General features: G+C 35.7%; 2 protein-coding genes across 2 annotated transcripts in view; both read left to right on the top strand.

The window, feature by feature from the left end:
• Positions 1–17,590, top strand: part of LOC127440675 (ralA-binding protein 1-like) — a 289,448-nt gene that overhangs the window by 39,232 nt on the left and 232,626 nt on the right. The window lies entirely within an intron of this gene.
• Positions 13,032–16,733, top strand: LOC127441230 (ras-related protein Rab-31-like). The gene is made up of 3 exons (XM_051698402.1): positions 13,032–13,186; positions 14,088–14,198; positions 15,687–16,733. The coding sequence occupies exons 1-3, from the start codon at positions 13,032–13,034 to the stop codon at positions 15,808–15,810; spliced, it is 390 nt and encodes a 129-aa protein (XP_051554362.1). The 3' UTR covers positions 15,811–16,733.

Here is a 17,590-nt window from a genome sequence, read left to right as displayed (position 1 = left end):
CCTCTTACTGGAGTTTCCACATTGGAGAGGACGTGCTGTTTAAAATGGCGGAGGAGATTGCGGTTTCTATAGTGAAAGACTCTTGCGCAACGGCTACTGCAAAATAGGGAGAAATACCCCCACTTGGATGGCTATTTTTCCACTGAGAAAGCTGATCTTCAGAAAGCTGACAGCATCTCTGCTTGGGAGTGGCAGCAGGTGATCGCACACGCTCCATCTCTCTCTCTCTCTCTCTCTCTCTCTCTCTCGCTCACACACACACACACACACACACCCATCCTTGTTTATCCAATAACTTGTTAGAAACAGCACAAGCCGTGATACTATTTCTGAAGTGACATTATTTGAAGCACTAACGGAGGCTGAGACGCATCATTTGGTTTGGTTCTGATCCGTCGCATAAGAAAGTAGTTCCATGCACAAATGCGTTTTTTATAATTGTACTCAGTTTTTCCAAAAAATTTTTAATTTCCTTGTTCATTGAACTGATGTATATTAGCAATATCACACTCGCGATTGTGCTATATGTCCCTAAATCAGCACTGCTGTGATTACCTCGTGCCTGCGGCCGAACCACAGCAGTGCTGATGTAGGGCCATATCGCACTCTTGCTTGTGTGATATTGCTTAAATATATATATACTGTAACTGCACTAAATGTGTGCAGATATGCACTTATAGAGCAAGAGATAATTGATCGCCATTTGTAGTGGAATTGGTAACAATTTTGTCAGTGTCTGTACATTTACGTAATCTAGTGTTTTTTACAAGTTAAATGAATTTCGTGAAGCACAATAATGGTGTTTTTGATTAAGGATAAAGTTTGTCGGGTGTTATGTGATTGTTTATTAAATGTGGGTGATGTCCTAACTGGATGAATCTCACAAAGATGTGTCCATGTCATATTTCAAAAGAAAAGAAAATACAAAATTATTTTTAACAAAAAGAAAATAAATCTTTTTTTTTTTTTTTTTCCTAAAAAACAATTTTATAAATATATATATATATATATATAATATGTATATATATACTATAATTATTTTCGCTTAACAAAATTTTTTTTTTTTTAACATTCCATTAGGCTACTGGAAATGTGCTTACTTTTAATTAAAAAATGTCACATTGCTAAACACCTTAATGGTTTTAAAAACAAGGCTTCATTTTCTTTTTAAAATCTTTATTTATTTATTTATTTTCTATTTTTATTTTTTTGGTGTGTGTGCTTTTGATTGGGATAAAATATAACCTGGACATTTTTTGTGACATTTGCCCAACCGGTCCTGAAGTTCTGGCACAATTGTTATAGACGTTACGGCACACATATTGATCCTTCATTGATGGTAATTTTGGAAACTTGCAGTTCTAGTTACCAATTTTTCAGTTTTTTACAATACATATATTCTATAATTTTCACTTTATTTTTGTGATTGTTTGTGCTTGTTGAATGCAAGTGTACTACTGGAACATTGTGTATTATTGTTTTATTTCAGATCAAACTCATTTTCTTCCTCATTTAGCTTTTTATGTTTTTCTCCTATCTTTTTTGTCATGCTATAAAGCTAAGCAAGTCAGAAATTGTATAACTCAAATCAAAGCTATTGACAGACTGATTGTCAACTCTCTTACATGTAAAAAGTCTCTGCTAGAACTTATCTCAGGGAAATAGGCTTTTTGTGAACATTGCGAGCAGAATGCTGCAGTCTGAAATAAAACAATAGTCTGGACAGTGACTCTAATGTTTTTCCACTGGAGTGCAGATTATCTTGGATAAACCTGTTACACATGTGTGATGATAAAGGCCACAGTGATGATGGAAGACCTCAGATACTTCAGCAGCTGTGATGATCAGTGCTGTCACTATAATTGTTGGAAGAAAGAGGTATCTTGAAGATAAAGCTTTTCCCTGTCACCTGCTGGTTCTGTCTGGTTTGCACAGACTAGACAGTTTGTAACAAACAGCAGGCAGAGATTTGAGCTCAAATCACTTGTAGAATCACTTTTTCATTTCAGTACATTTCAATCAGATCATACAAAATGGCAAAGTAAAATACTTGATGTACACTCCGAGGCTTGACAGTGTATTCATTTTTCTGCTCTTTATTTCTTTTTTTTCTTTTTTATTTTTTTATGTACAATGAAAAAGAGCAAAATAGGACCAGGCCATTTATTTGTGTAGTGCTTTTCACTAGTATTTGTATGTATTCTAGTATAATAACAATAGTAAAAAAATTACTAATCAGCTAATAGTAAGAATAATTAAAATTAAATTACAGTACAGAGTAAACTAGTAACAATCAGCAATTTTTACTGAGGGGCAGGTGAAAAATAACATGGACTTGAAATTTTATTTTAACATCATGATTCTAGGTTAAAATGTATGTGCACAAGGGAAAGTCCATATTTTTGTTGCTGTCACTGGTCATATTTTCAATTTTTATTTTTTCACCATTTTTACCTTTATGCAGTTGATTTAGATTGATTAATTTTTAAAAGTGAAAATATTACATGCAGTCTCGCAATTAATGATGAAATAAAAACTGCAGTGCCTACATAACAATTATAAATTAATTAGAATAATAATGATGGTACACTGGAGTCTGTCACAGCTAGACATGTCACTTTAAGGTGCACTCAGTAACAGTAACTTTCACACCTAGTGGTGTGGATGCAGCATTATTCAGAATCAATAGTTTTCAGTTACAGATCCCATTGTAGAAATTCACTATTCACAATCAGCCATGATTAATTTAATCCAAGCATGAAAGTGTCCAATAACAAGACGGTTACTGAGATTAAGTAAATTGTATTCGGCTGGTCATATTATTCTAAAATGGCTGCCCCCATGAGATCACCCCTGCCCCATGTATATTAAAACAGCTTTTATAAGGTTACTGATATGACTAGAGTTCTCATCTCATCTGAGTGCTCATGACTTTATACATATGTTTCAAAATTACAATTAATTTCTTTAGGAGTAAAACTTTTGTAATGGGGAAAAAATTACTGAGTGCACCTTTAACTACCTACACTGGCAGCCAAAAGTTTGGAATAATGTACAGATTTTGCTCTTATGGAAAGAAATTGGTACTTTTATTCACCAAAGTGGCATTCGACTGATCACAATGTATAGTCAGGACAATAATAACGTGAAAAATTACTATTACAATTTGAAAACAATTTCAGAACTTCTTAAACTACTTCAAAGAGTTCTCATCAAAAAATCCTCCGTGTACAGCAATGACAGCTTTGCAGATCCTTGACATTCTAGCTGTCAGTTTGTCCAGATACTCAGGTGACATTTCACCCCACACTTCCTGTAGCACTTGACATAGATGTGGCTGTCTTGTCGGGCACTTCTCACGCACCTTACAGTCTAGCTGATCCCACAAAAGCTCAATGGGGTTAAGATCCAGAACACTCTTTTCCAATTATCTGTTGTCCAATGTCTGTGTTTCTTTGCCCACTCTAAAATTTTCTTTTTCTCAGCCTGCACCCCTGAGTCTTCTCTTTACTGTTGTACATGAAACTGGTGTTGAGCGGGTAGAATTCAATGAAGCTGTCAGCTGAGGACATGTGAGGCGTCTATTTCTCAAACTAGAGACTCTGATGTACTGCTGGAAATGGGGCCTGTCTAGATTTGATCAAAAATGACTTTTTTCAAATAGTGATGGTGCTGTTTTTTACATCATTAATGTCCTGACTATACTTTGTGATCAGTTGAATGCCACTTTGGTGAATTAAAGTACCAATTTCCTTCCGAAACAGCAAAATCTGTACATTATTCCAGACTTTTGGCTACCAGTGTACAATAGTAAAAATATAATTAAGAAGGTTAATGGTGAAAAAATAAGATTAAATATGCAAATAATTTATAGTGATGATAACATGAAGTTTAGTTACACAGACAAAAGAGGTAAAGCAAATCACAATTGAATTTATTTGAGTTTAATTTAAAAGTAAAAGAAAACTGTAATGACAAATTAAAGCAATCTAAAGTCATATTTAGCTACTTTACCTAAAATATGTAAAATAATAGCGCAACTAAAACAATGTTTTAAAAGAAATTAAAAGTCTAATTAAAATTATATATTAACATTTAAGCAAATTTAACAAAACAAAAAAACATTACGAGGTCGATATTAATTAATCAGAAGATATTAAAAGGGATAAACACATCTCTTTCTCTCTTTAAGGCATGGTTTCTGTTATCACGTCACTTGAGTGACAGCTCAGGCGAATTTCTCCAGTCGGTTTCCGTTAGATTTGGGGAGACGATGGTGAGTTTGTACTGCATACTATACTGCAGATTAGAACGCATTCTTACGTTAAACAATTCTTACGTAGATTGCCCTGTACAATTCAATGGCACAATTTAAGGACAATTTTTAGTTACACACACATTTGTTCTGCTTGTGTTCACGAATTAAGCCTGTTGGCTTTGTTTTAGAGTAGCATACTCGCATACTACTACTCATAATAGTCCTGCATTATGTAGTATGTATACTGTTCACACACACACAGTATGCACATTTTCTGTATGCATACTAGACTACATTGGCAAAAGGGCAGTGTACAACCAGGCAGAGTACACAATCACAATACAAAACATTATGATCTGAACATCTAAAGTTTCTAGCTATCTATCGGCCCATCTATCTATCTGTCCGTCCATCCGTCCATCCAGAAGAAGAAGCCTTTATTTTGGTCACACATTATACATGCATTTTTTGCATATATACAGTGAAATTTATTTGTTTTCACATATCCCAGCTAAGCTGGGGTCAGAGTGCAGGGTCAGCCGTGATATGGCACCCCTGGAGCAGATAGGGTCAAGGGCCTTGCTCAAGGGCCCAACAGTGGCATCTTGGCGGTGCTGGGGCTTGAGCCCCTGACCTTCTGGTCAGTAACCCAGTGCCTTAACTGCTGAGCCACCACTGCCCCATCATCCATCCATCCATCCATATATCTATCGATCTATCGATCAACGGTCTGTCTGTCTGTCTATCTAGACCAAAAAATGCTAAATATTTATTTCCAGGATATTCTGGGATATGTAATATTTATAGGATATCTGGATGCCACTCGCTGAATTAAACATGCAATGTGATGAAGTCATGAGACAACAATGTCGCATTGCTTTCATTGCTAGCATTTTATTGTTACTTATTACACGACTCTCTGAAATACTCGATTCTGATTGGTCAATGGCGCCATCCAGCAGTCAGATATTTTTCTGTAACAACCGCACATCCAGGGATTTAGACGGATCAGACCGCTTATCCGGGTTCTGCGAGCCATCTCTCTTGCTTCTCGGCTCACTAGGGCTGCAACTAACGATTATTTTGATAATCGACTAATCTAATGATTATTAGGCGATTATTGCAACGATTAATCATTAGCTCTAAACCGATTATTCAGCTTGTGCCCCGACTTAAAGGGTTGTATTAAACATGCTTGCTAACAATAAGGAGGACAAAATACCTCTAAATGACATTCATTGAATTAAAGGGAAAAAATATTTTTTATTATGTTTAATTCAGTAAAAATTTCACTACAAAAAAATCCTATTGTTATCAATGTTATGGTCTTTTTTTCCATTTAAAATTGTCTAAAAATCCTAGAAACAAGATACATTTACTTGAGAAGCAACATATAAGATATTTAGACTTGCTTTAAGAGAATGTATCTTAAATATGTGTATTTTGTATATAAGTGTATTTTTTCACTTGGTTATACTTCTGCGAGTACAGTAAAGACTAAATATACTTATATTCAAGATCTATTCTCTAATAGCAAGTCTAAATATCTTATATGCTGCTTCTCAGGTGAATGCATCTTTTTTTTAAAGGATTTTTAGATATTTTAAAATATTTGTATTTTTAATATTACAGTCATGTGAAAAAGAAAGTACACCCTCCTTTAATTCTATGGTTTTACGTATCAGGACATAATAAAAATCATCTAGTCCTTAGCAGGTCTTAAAATTAGGTAAATACAACCTCAGATGAACAACAACACATGACATATTACACCATGTCATGATTTATATAACAAAAATAAAGCCAAAATGGCGAAGCCATGTGTGAAAAACTAAGTACACCCTTTAGCAGCAATAGCTTCAAGTAATCGTTTTCTGTATGACTTTATCAGTCTCTCACATCGTTGTGGAGGAATTTTGGCCCACTCTTCTTTACAACATTGCTTCAGTTCATTGAGGTTTGCGGGCATTTGTATATGCACAGCTCTCTTAAGGTCCCGCTACAGCATTTCAATCGGGTTGAGGTCTGGACTTTGACTGGGCCACTGCAACACCTTGATTCTTTTCTTTTTCAGCCATTCTGTTGTAGATTTGTTGGTGTGCTTGGGATCATTGTCCTGTTGCATGCCCCAATTTCAGCCAAGATTAGCTGTCAGACAGATGGCCTCACATTTGACTCTAGAATACTTTGGTATACAGAGGAGTTCATGGTCAACTCAAGGACTGCAAGGTGCCCAAGTCCTGTGGCTGCAAAACAAGCCTAAATCATCACCCCTCCACTACCGTGCTTGACAGTTGGTATGAGGTGTTTGTGCTGATATGCTGTGTTTGGTTTTCACCAAACGTGGCGCTATGCATTATGGCCAAACATCTCCACTTTGTTCCAGAAGTCTTGTGGTTTGTTCAGATGCAACTTTGCAAACCTAAGCCATGCTGCCATGTTTCCATGGCAACCCTTCCAAACAAGCCATACTTGTTCAGTCTTTTTCTAATTGTAGTGTCATGAACTTTAACATTTAACATGCTAACTGAGGCCTGTAGAGTCTGAGATGTAACTCTTGGGTTTTTTGCAATTTCTCTGAGCATTGCACGGTCTGACCTTGGGGTGAATTCATTGGGACGTCCACTCCTGGGAAGATTTGCAACTGTCTTGAATGTTTTCCACTTGTGAATAATCTTTCTTACTGTAGAATGATGGATTTTAAATTGTTTGGAAATGGCCTTATAACCCTTCCCAGATTTATGGACAGCAACAATTGCTTATCTAAGGTCATTGCTGATGTCGTTCTCCCTTGGCATTGTGTTAACACACACTTGAATGCTCCAGACCAGCAAACTGCTAAAACTTTGGCTTTTATAGAGGTGGTCACACTTGCTGATGATCATTTAATCAAGGGCATTTGATTAGCAGCACCTGGCTACTACTTAGCCTCTTAATTCCTATGGAAGCAGTAAGGGTGTACTTAGTTTTTCACACATGGCTTCTCCATTTTGGCTTTATTTTTGTTAAATAAATCATGACATGGTGTAATATGTCAAGTGTTGTTGTTCATCTGAGGTTGTATTTACCTAATTTTAAGACCTGCTAAGGACCAGATGATTTTTATTATGTCCTGATATGTAAAACCATAGAACTCAAGGAGGGTGTACTTTCTTTTTCACATCACTGTATATTCAACATTCTCAGATAAAAAAATAAAATAAAATTCTTCTGCAGTATAGCTGCTAAAGTAAATGTACGTTAATTTAAAGGAGTTTTAGGTATTTATATTGGAAAACAAGCCAAAACAAAAACAAATAAAAAAATGTATTTTGTTGCAGTGTATAATGGGGCGAAGACTACCCTCTCTCACCTTTTTGTTCACTTCAATCCATCTTTAACTCACAAAAAAACAAACTCTTATTAATAAAGCTGCGTTTTGCCAATTTTCTTCACGATAAGAAAATTGCCATCATGTTATAATCTAGCTGCATTAAGCGCACGCACTTGAGGGATGAGCGTCCCCACAACAGAGAGTACCTCAGCCGGGTGCTTAGATCGGGACACTTCGCGCAACTCATAGAAGAGGCGCTGACCGCACAGAGAAATGCCAGTTTCCTTATTATTTTAACTTTAATAAAGCTATGACGCATTAAATAGAACTGCATTAAAGATGTAACGCCGGAGTGTTTCCTTTAAAGACGCTCGACACGCAAGAGTGTCAGCTCTGGCAACAAGAGTGCTTCTGTATTTACTTATTTTGTATTTTTGCATTATAATTCCCTCATACTTTGCGATCTACATCACCTGATGCTGTTTGGAAAGTTTAGAGTGCATCTGGACTGTGAGCTGTGTAATACTTCCTCTCCTCAGTCAGGCGCGAGCTGCAGTGCTGCTCTTGTTTGCAGTCATTAGAGTTTCATATGATCTTATGTTACATTAAGATCAAACGACTATTCGACAACGAAAATTTTTGTCGACAATTTTTTATTGTCGACGTTGTCGATAACGTCGATTAATCGTTTCAGCCCTACGGCTCACTGTGTGATCTCTACAAGTAAGCTAATAAAATAATTTAAACTCAAATCAGTGTTTCATGTGCATTTATTTATGTGGCAAGTAGTCTTGTAATAGGCTGATTATTGAGGAGCCAGACGGGCATATTCACAAAATAAACACCAACAGAGCTCCGATGCAAGGTTGATTCCAGCTGTTCAGTGATTTATTTCTTCTCAAATTACATAAAATTACATATGTCCATGTATTTATTTATTTGGTCAGTAGCCATGTAATAAGCGGGATAACGTACAGTCAGTCAGTTGTTATCGCAAAATAAACCCTGTCGGAGTTGATTGTGCGATAAAAACCGACTGACTGTACATTATCCCTTACATATTGCATACTGTTTCACATACTTGAAAAAATAGTACTGAACAAATGTAAAGTAGAACTGAAGTAAACATACCTTAAAAGATTAAGTTAATGCATGAACATGAAAATATTAAATAAATTCTGCTTTCAAAAATGTAAAAATTAACGCTCTAGCTTATAAGTAATTATTATTAATGATTGCTTGCAGTGGTGGACGAAGTACACAAACCAAGTACTTGAGTTAAAGTAGAGATACACTAGGTAAAATATTACTCCAGTAAAAGTTTAAGTGCTCCCTTTACACTTTCACTTGAGTAAAAGTACAAAAGTACAAATGTACTTAAGTATCCAAAGTACTATGATTTATTATGGCTATAATATCCTGTTATAATTTTTGTCACAAGACTCGTGCTTAATCAACAATATGTGAAAAGACTCTAATGTTACTCTTAGCACACCAATCTATTAATAGAATGATATTAATTAGTCAGACACTTATGTCTATTAAAATTATCATGAGCTCAACCTTGAAGCTAAACAATTTCCTTTAGAATCAAATGAAATAACAGGATTTCAGAGCAGGTTTAAATTTAAGGTTTATTTGTAACAGTTGCAAGTTTAAGTTTAATAACTTGTATTATACACAGGTTCACATGAGTTTTCTTTTACTATATTGTATCTGAATGTCTCTGTGCATAAATATAAACTGGCCATATCAAATTTACTGTAACAGGAACTAGTTTTTGTGTCAGAAGAAACACTTGCCAGTCACAGCTGCATGTGTGTACAAAACTCAGTCATGCATTTCTCCACAAAGTCAGGAAGAATGTTATATTAATTTAGTAATGCATGGATGTGTGATTGTCAGTGTTTGTGCATTAATTCCTATACTGCTTCACATAAAACCTGGTGATACCTGGTAAATAAAATAACTTGTTAAATATATATATATATATATATATATATATATATATATATATATATATATATATATATATATATATATATTATGTATATATAACTAAGGTGACCTCAACATAATGTGGACATCTCAAAACAAATTACATAAACTGTCATCACAAATGACATGTACTAAAATAACAAGCCTCAAATTGCAATGAACAATTTGTGGCAGTAAACATCATTAATCAGCATGCCATTAATTCTGCTTCTGGTGAGTGTGCTAGTAGAGTAGGGCACTGATGATCTAACTAAAGTGGCAATATATTTTATTCAGCTTGAGAAGGAGCTGATTCTCAAAGTTTTTTGAGTCCATTCTTGCCCTCCTGGGACTGAAAATAAGCCCTGCTGTGCTGAAAAGACGTTCACAAGCTGCAGAAGCGGGTAAAGCAGTGTTGACCTTCAAAGACAACTTACAGACTGCTGGGAAGGACTTGAGAATTTCTTTGTCATCAGCTTTGCAGGCAAGGTAGCCATCTAACTGCTTGATACCTTCCTGGCCATGAGTAGGCTTCATGCTTGCAAAGAAGTCCTCTTCCTCAGAGGCACTGGAACCATCAACTGGTGTTTGATTCAAAGTCTCTTCCTCCAGATGGTCCTTGATGTAGTCCAGGCCTGAAATGGACATTTCCATAGATGCTAAGAATCAAAATTTCACTTTAATCATACACATTTCTCCAGATAAAAATATCTAAAGAACAGCATTGTCCTATGTATTTCCAAGGTGCATTTAAAACTAACCTAAACAAATTGAGAATGTCAAGATAAAATTTGAGTTGGATATCTTTTAAAAATGATTTGGCTCAGTTTCTTTGAATCTTTAACTGATGACACTTTTCAAAAACAAAAACTAAAATAATCTTACCTAGTTTGACAATGTGTTCATCCGATGTCCAGGATGTTTTAAATTTCGGGACAAGGATTGCAGCTGCTATAAACTCTGGCTCTACCAGCATGTTTCCAAAGCGCTGCTGCAGGCCTCCTTGGATGGCATCCACCAGAGGTTTGCAGTACCTGGAGGTAATGCGAATTCGGTCCAGTTTCGAGATGAGGAGTGTCAAAGTAGGCAGAAGCCATCCCATCTGAACATCGATTTCAGCCTGAAGAATGTTGAGGGCTTTGGCTAGGGGGCTAGCCAAAGCCCCCTAGCCAAAACAGCACTTACACTGGCAACTTGGGTGAAGTGCAGACAGTTCTGATAGCCCCCTCTCCCTGATCTTTAATGATTCGAAGCACTCTCTCAACGGCGAGAAATAAGGAATTCCACCTTGTGTTGGGGCGGATCAGAGAGGAATTAGGAATTATCAGCTACATCGTCACCACTCCTCGACCAGTATTCTATAAGAGCACAGACACAAAAGACAACAAACACACAGTCTCCTACATTGCTGATGAGCTGAAAGCAGTTATCAATGACCTTGGACCAGAGAAGGTTTTCGCACTTGTAACTGACAATGCTGCGAACATGAAGGTTGCTTGGGCACACGTGGAGGAGACCTACCCTCACATAACAATGATTGGCTGTGCTGCCCATACTCTTAATCTTCTTCTTAAGGACATCATGGCACTGATGAGTGGTGGTGGCGTAGTGGGCTAAAGCACATAACTGGTTCAATTCCCACAGCCATCACCATTGTGTCCTTGAGCATGGCACTTAACTCCAGGTTGCTCCAGGGGGATTGTCCCTGTAATAAGTGCACTGTAAGTTGCTTTGGATAAAAGTGTCTGCCAAATGCATAAATGTAAATTTGTAGACAATGGACACACTGTACAAGAGAGCGAAACAAGTAGTGAAATATTTGAAGGGCAAACAGGTAGCTTCAGCAATCTACTTCACAAAGCAAACAGAAAAAATCAAGAGCACCACACTGAAGCTCCCCAGCATCACTCAATGGTGTGGGGTTGTCATCATGTACAACAGTCTACTGAAGGGGAAGGAGTCTTTGCAAGAGATGGCCATATCCCAGACTGCAGCCATTGAAAGTGCCATCAAGAATCTTGCTGGATGATGTGTTCTGGGAAAGAGTGACTAGCAGCCTGACAATCCTCAAACCAATAGCAGCAGCTATTGCCAAGATAGAAGGTGATGATGCCATCTTGTCAGATGTTCAATGTCTGTTTGCTCAGTCAGAAGTATATCAGAAGCATAGAAAATTTGTCGGCAGAACTGAAAAAGTGTGTGCGAGCAAGGAGGCCTACAAACCTGACTCCGTTACACCAGTTCTGTCTGGAGGAATGGGCCAAAATTCCAGCAACTTAATGTGAGAAGCATGTGGAAGGATACCCAAAATGTTTGTCCCAAGTTAAACAATTTAAAGGCAATGCTACCAAATACTAACAAAGTGTATGTAAACTTCTGACCCACTGGGAACGTGATGAAAGTAATAAAAGCTGAAAATTCATTCTCTACTATTATTCTGACATTTCACATTCTTAAAATAAAGTAGTGATCCTAACTGACCTAAGACAGGGAATGTTTTCTACGATTATATGGCAGGAATTGTGAAAAACTGAGTTTAAATGTATTTGGCTAAGGTGCATGTAAACTTCTGACTTCAACTGTATATTCATTGCACTGTTGCTTCTAGGCAACACATTTAAGCAAAAAATAAGCATTTAATTAATAACTTAATTAAGTGCTCTTCTAAGGGGAGTTTTTAAAGGACAAAACACCCAATACAGAATTTTTTTTTTTATTATTATTGTTTGACTTATTGATGGATTTGAATATTTATCTTTTTATAACTGTGGCAGAAAACAACAAATTTGAAAAATATATTTATTTTCTTAGAGGAAAGAAATAAAAGTCACAAATACGTTAAATAATGTCTCTCCTACACAGCAATGAGATTCAGTGGAGAACAAATTGAGACTTTAATGTTTCTCCTTAGAAAAAGTCCCCAGTAATTTCACATGCGTCTCCTCTAGAGTTTCATAAAAGATCTCAAGAGTGTCTCCGTATCTGTGTTACAGTGAGACACTTACAATGGAAGTGAATGTGGTCCATTTTTTTTTATTTATTTATTTTTTATAAATACTTTTTTAAAAGTTTAGCCTCACAACATAAACTATATGCATGTAAACATGATTGTAGTGTGATAAAATCACTTACTAACCTTTTCTGTGTAAAGTTATTGCCAATTTTACAACTTCGCTGCCTTGATGATGTTATGTCAACAAACCCTAAAATGACTGTAAAAATGACAATTTTTATAGTTTACAGCTTAAATAATACAGAAGTTTTAACAGAAAAATTAATGTAAGTGTTTTTATAAAATTATAAGCTTGGCCCCATTCACTTCCATTGTAAGTGTCTCACTGTAACCTCGATTTTTGCTTTTTTTAAAGAAAAGGAGGGACGAGTCGAAATTATTTTTTGTGGTGATCAACATTATGTCACAAATCCTGTCTATTGAGCTTAACTTCTATTGAACCCGGAATATTCCTTGAAGTCTCCAGGGCTATGAAAGAGCAACATCTGAGCAATAAATTGTTTTCCTATTTCCTGCACAACTCTTTCCAGACATTAAAGAAGTGGGTGAAGGAGCTAAAAGAACACGGGCCAGAGGATATAGTCATGGCTATAGCAGGAAATAAGAACGACCTGGGCGACACCAGGTTATTAAACCCTCTGCCTCCATCTGAGATTTTGTTATATTCTAATTTTCCCCTCTCAAAACCAAACCAGCCACTCATCTTTAAGCATTAATATCTCATATGTGATCATTTTATAACCACAATTTCGAAAAAGTTGGAACAGTATAGAAAATGCTAATTAAAACAAAAAGGAGTGATTTCTAAATTCTGTTCACCCTGTGCTATATTGTAAGCACTATAACAACACATCATTTGAAGTTTTACCTTGTGAAAGTAATAGTCTCAATTGGAGACAGGTCAGGACTGCAGGCAGACCAATCTAGCACCTGCACAAGGTAAAAGATCAAATAAAGAATTTACAAATGACTCCTTTTTGGTTTTATTAGCATTTTCCATACTCTCCCAACCTTTTTGGAATTGGGGGTTGTACTTAAAGTGATAGTTCATGCAAAAATGAAAGTTTTGTCATCATTTATTCAGCCTCATGTTGTTTCAGACCGTATGACTGACTTTGTTCCGTGGAATGCAAAGGAGATTTTTTTTTTTTTTTTTTTTAATAAACTGAGTTTATTCTGGGCTGTTGTTGTTCTGAGCAACCTAAACTCACCATATCTAATTGGCAACAAACTGTGCCATCAATTATAGTTTTGCCAAGACCTGGTAGCTGTTAATTAAACCGTTTCCACTTAGAAATGTTTAATTATGGTTAATCACATTTCCCTCGCAATTGTTGGCCTTTGCTTCTGTATAATTACTAGACATTTACAGGCAACCCAGCACTTATTTATGAAAAAGCCTATTGATGTTTGTGTGGGGTTCTGCCCTTGATCAAACCTGCTTTTTAGGCCACGCAAAGGCTATATGATGTCTGTGGGCGAGCTGATTATTCACTCAGACTTGAAGAAATTTCAATATTTTTCAGGGAAGTTCCAGCTAAGGAGGCAAAAGATTTTGCCAAGTTGATTGCTGCCATATTCATGGAGACCAGTGCCAGAAATGCAGTAAATATAGAAGAACTCTTCCAGAAAAATCAGTAAATTCTGTAAAGACTGTTGGATCTTGTCAAGAGACCATGTGGCTGTAACACATTTTACATCTGTTATTATATAGAGAAATCTGAGTTTACTGTAGACATGACTCACTGGGTACTTCTGTAAAGCTGAGGTGTCATTTTTGCGTCACCTGCATCACTAAAAGGAATTGCAAAATAGTCACTGTTTTCAAACAGATTTCCTAAACACTCCCTTTGTCCTCCATTGGTTTGGTAAACTGATAGTCCCGCCCCAAACTCACGCCATTGGTTGAGCCAATGTTGCTCTATCGAAACAAACAGAGCAGTGTTTTAAAAGCACGAATCAACCTACGAATGGCTTACTTTTGTAACTGAGTCTGCATAGTAAACTGGGATTGAATGAAAAAATCACACGCATCACATTTAAATTATTTTAGATAACAATGCACTTAATGCATATAAAATAAAGTTTATTATGTATATTCAAATGCATAAATACAGTATACAGTGTAAAGCAAAATTATAACATTTATATTTCCAGGTTTAAAATCTGTTTGGAGGAGTCACGTTTAAAGCAGTTGTAAAATAGCAGATATACTGTACACATTTGCAACCGTACATTAATTGAATTCTACATTATTGCTTGCTACAAAATAATAAAACCCTGTAAACAGCCTACAGTTTGGCTAATTAAGTAAATTATTTATTGTTATTATTAATAGGGCTATTATTAGTATTATTATGGCAACACTATACAATACAGTCTATTTGTTATCATTTGCAAATGCATTTAGTATCATGAACAGAAAATGAAGAATATATTTTTACAGCATTTATTAGCCTTGGTTAATGTTACTTTATAAAAAATACAATTGTTCATAGTTAATGTTAGTTTATAATGCACTAATTAATGTTAAAATATACAACTTTGATTTAAAAAAATTTATTGGTATTTGTTGAAATTAAAATAAACCAAGATTAATAAGTGCTGATAAAGTACAGTATTGTTCATTATTAGTTCATGTTAACTTATGGAGTTTACTAATGTTAACGAATACAATCTTACTGAAAAGTGTTTACAATTGAATGAATTACAGGATATGTAATTAAACAAATTGCATTTAATCAGATATAACAATATTTGCTTAGAAAGGTCCCCAAATAAACCTAATTCAATATATATATATATATGATTTATTTATTATAATTATACTATTAAATTATATATCATTTATTATAAGTAATACATTTAATTCTTTATTGATCATTGATTTCTTATATATACAGTTTAGGGGGTATTATGCCTCACTTGCTAAAAAAAAAAAAAAAAAAAAGGAACAAGGGATACTTCACCTAAAAATGAAAATTCTCTCTGCATTTACTTCCCTCATGTTGTTTCAAACCCGAATGACTTTCTTTCTTCCTTGGAAGATGTTAGCCTCAGTCACCATTCATTTTCATTGCATCTGTTTTCCATACAATAAAAATGTTTATGTGTCTCTTATTAAGTTCTCTCATCTCTCTTTGTCCTGCAGGTCGACAGATTCCTCCTCTGGAGAGTGAAGATGCAGACAGCAATGAGTCCTTCAAACTGATGCGACAGCCCCCTCCCTCCACCAAATGCTGCTGTTAGACACCCGTCCCCACTCGATCACATCTGCAAGTCACTACAAACACTTTAGAACCAGCTAGATCAACAGCACTAGTGCACTGAGTATCAGGAATCCACATATTCAAAACCATCTGTTAGACTGCCTTTGTAAGCAGTGTGCGAACAACGTCAGTACTTATTTATGTTTTGTTTTTATACCGTCCGATTCTGATCCTAACAGAAACTGCTTGAGCATACTGTTGCTATGGCAACCTTCTCATGGCGAACTTGATGTCTTGTGTAGTGTGTTTATTTGGTGCCACGTGAAAATGTGCGTTATACCAACTTGTAGTCTAACCTTTGTGGTTACTGTTGAAAATGCCATTAAAATGTTCCTTGTGTACTATGTAGCATTAAAACTACTTGGTATAGGCATCAGTACTTCTTAAGTCCACCAGTCTTTCATTTTTATTTACTTTTGGGGGTTCAAACCTTAATTGGGGGGCGGGAGCCAGCCATAACGCCGTATAATTTACACCCTGATTATAAGTGCATTACTGTAAACAAGATTCCTTAGACTTGTCTATATAAGTTCAGGAATGACTTTTAAAATGATTGTCTGTGGTATTTGACTGCATACTACACACCTGGTAAATAGATATTAGGTTGAAATATGCTTTTAAGATGACATTTACACAGTAAATGGGCAATTCCATGAAAATGTCAAAGATACCATGGAAAAATGGCGATTTCAATCTTATTTCAATTTATCACGCAGCCTTGATGGTATTATAACGTAATATAATATGTCTCAGAGTGTCGAAGTCTGCAGAATTTAGTAAGTGCTGCTTTCACTAATGTCACGTCCGTAACAAAGAGATGTCATGTCCGTAACACCAGTTTTTCCCCATTTATGTGAAATTGGAAATTAATAAAAAATAAATATTATATGTTCTTAGGAGTGCCAACCCTTCTACATTTGGTGGATATTATTATTTCTGGATTGCCCATTTCAACTTACAGAGTTTTTACAAAGTGTGTGGTCTCCCAAAAACTCGTGTCCATTTTTGTCAGATCCGTAATGCAAGCTCATTTCCCTATGAAAAACCTTGTCTAGACTGAAACTTTTCTGATGTCTGTACTCTATCTGCAGGGGTCTATGATTATACATATAAATTGTTTGATATACTGGTATTGAGTACTTTATATATACTGACAGCCAAAAGTTTGGAATAATGTACAGATTTTGCTGTTTTGGAAGGAAATTGGTACTTTAATTCACCAAAGTGGCATTCAACTGATCACAAAGTATAGTCAGGACATTACTGATGTAAAAAACAGCACCATCACTATTTGAAAAAAGTCATTTTTGATCAAATCTAGACAGCAGCCATCACTCCAACACCTTATCCTTGAGTAATCATGCTAAATTGCTAATTTGGTTCTAGAAAATCACTTGCCATTATATCAAACACAGTTGAAAGCTATTTGGGTCGTTAAATGAAGCTTAACATTGTCTTTGTGTTTGTTTTTGAGTTGCCACAGTATGCAGTAGACCGGCATGTCTTAAGGTCAATATTAGGTCAAAAATGGCAAAAAAAAAAAAAAAAAGAAACAGCTTTCTCTAGAAATTCGTCAGTCAATCATTGGTTTGAGGAATGAAGGCTATACAATGCTTGAAATTGCCAAAAAAAACTGAAGATTTCATACAAAGGTGTACACTACAGTCTTCAAAGACAAAGGACAACTGGCTCTAACAAGGACAGAAAGAGATGTGGAAGACCAGATGTACAACTGAACAAGAGGATAAGTACATCAGAGT

Source organism: Myxocyprinus asiaticus, chromosome 5 (assembly GCF_019703515.2).
Source record: "Myxocyprinus asiaticus isolate MX2 ecotype Aquarium Trade chromosome 5, UBuf_Myxa_2, whole genome shotgun sequence".
NCBI lineage: Eukaryota > Metazoa > Chordata > Actinopteri > Cypriniformes > Catostomidae > Myxocyprinus > Myxocyprinus asiaticus.
The sequence above is the reverse complement of the archived record's forward strand: the minus strand, read 5'-3'. Positions and strand labels throughout refer to the sequence as shown.

Bases quoted from the DNA above. Each gene is read 5' to 3' on its own strand.
- LOC127441230 (XM_051698402.1), top strand. From the start codon at position 13,032: ATGAAAGAGCAACATCTGAGCAATAAATTGTTTTCCTATTTCCTGCAC. The intron at 13,187-14,087 runs GTTATTAAACCC...AATATTTTTCAG, and splicing joins AACGACCTGGGCGACACCAG to GGAAGTTCCAGCTAAGGAGG. The intron at 14,199-15,686 runs GTAAATTCTGTA...TCTCTTATTAAG, and splicing joins GAACTCTTCCAGAAAAATCA to TTCTCTCATCTCTCTTTGTC.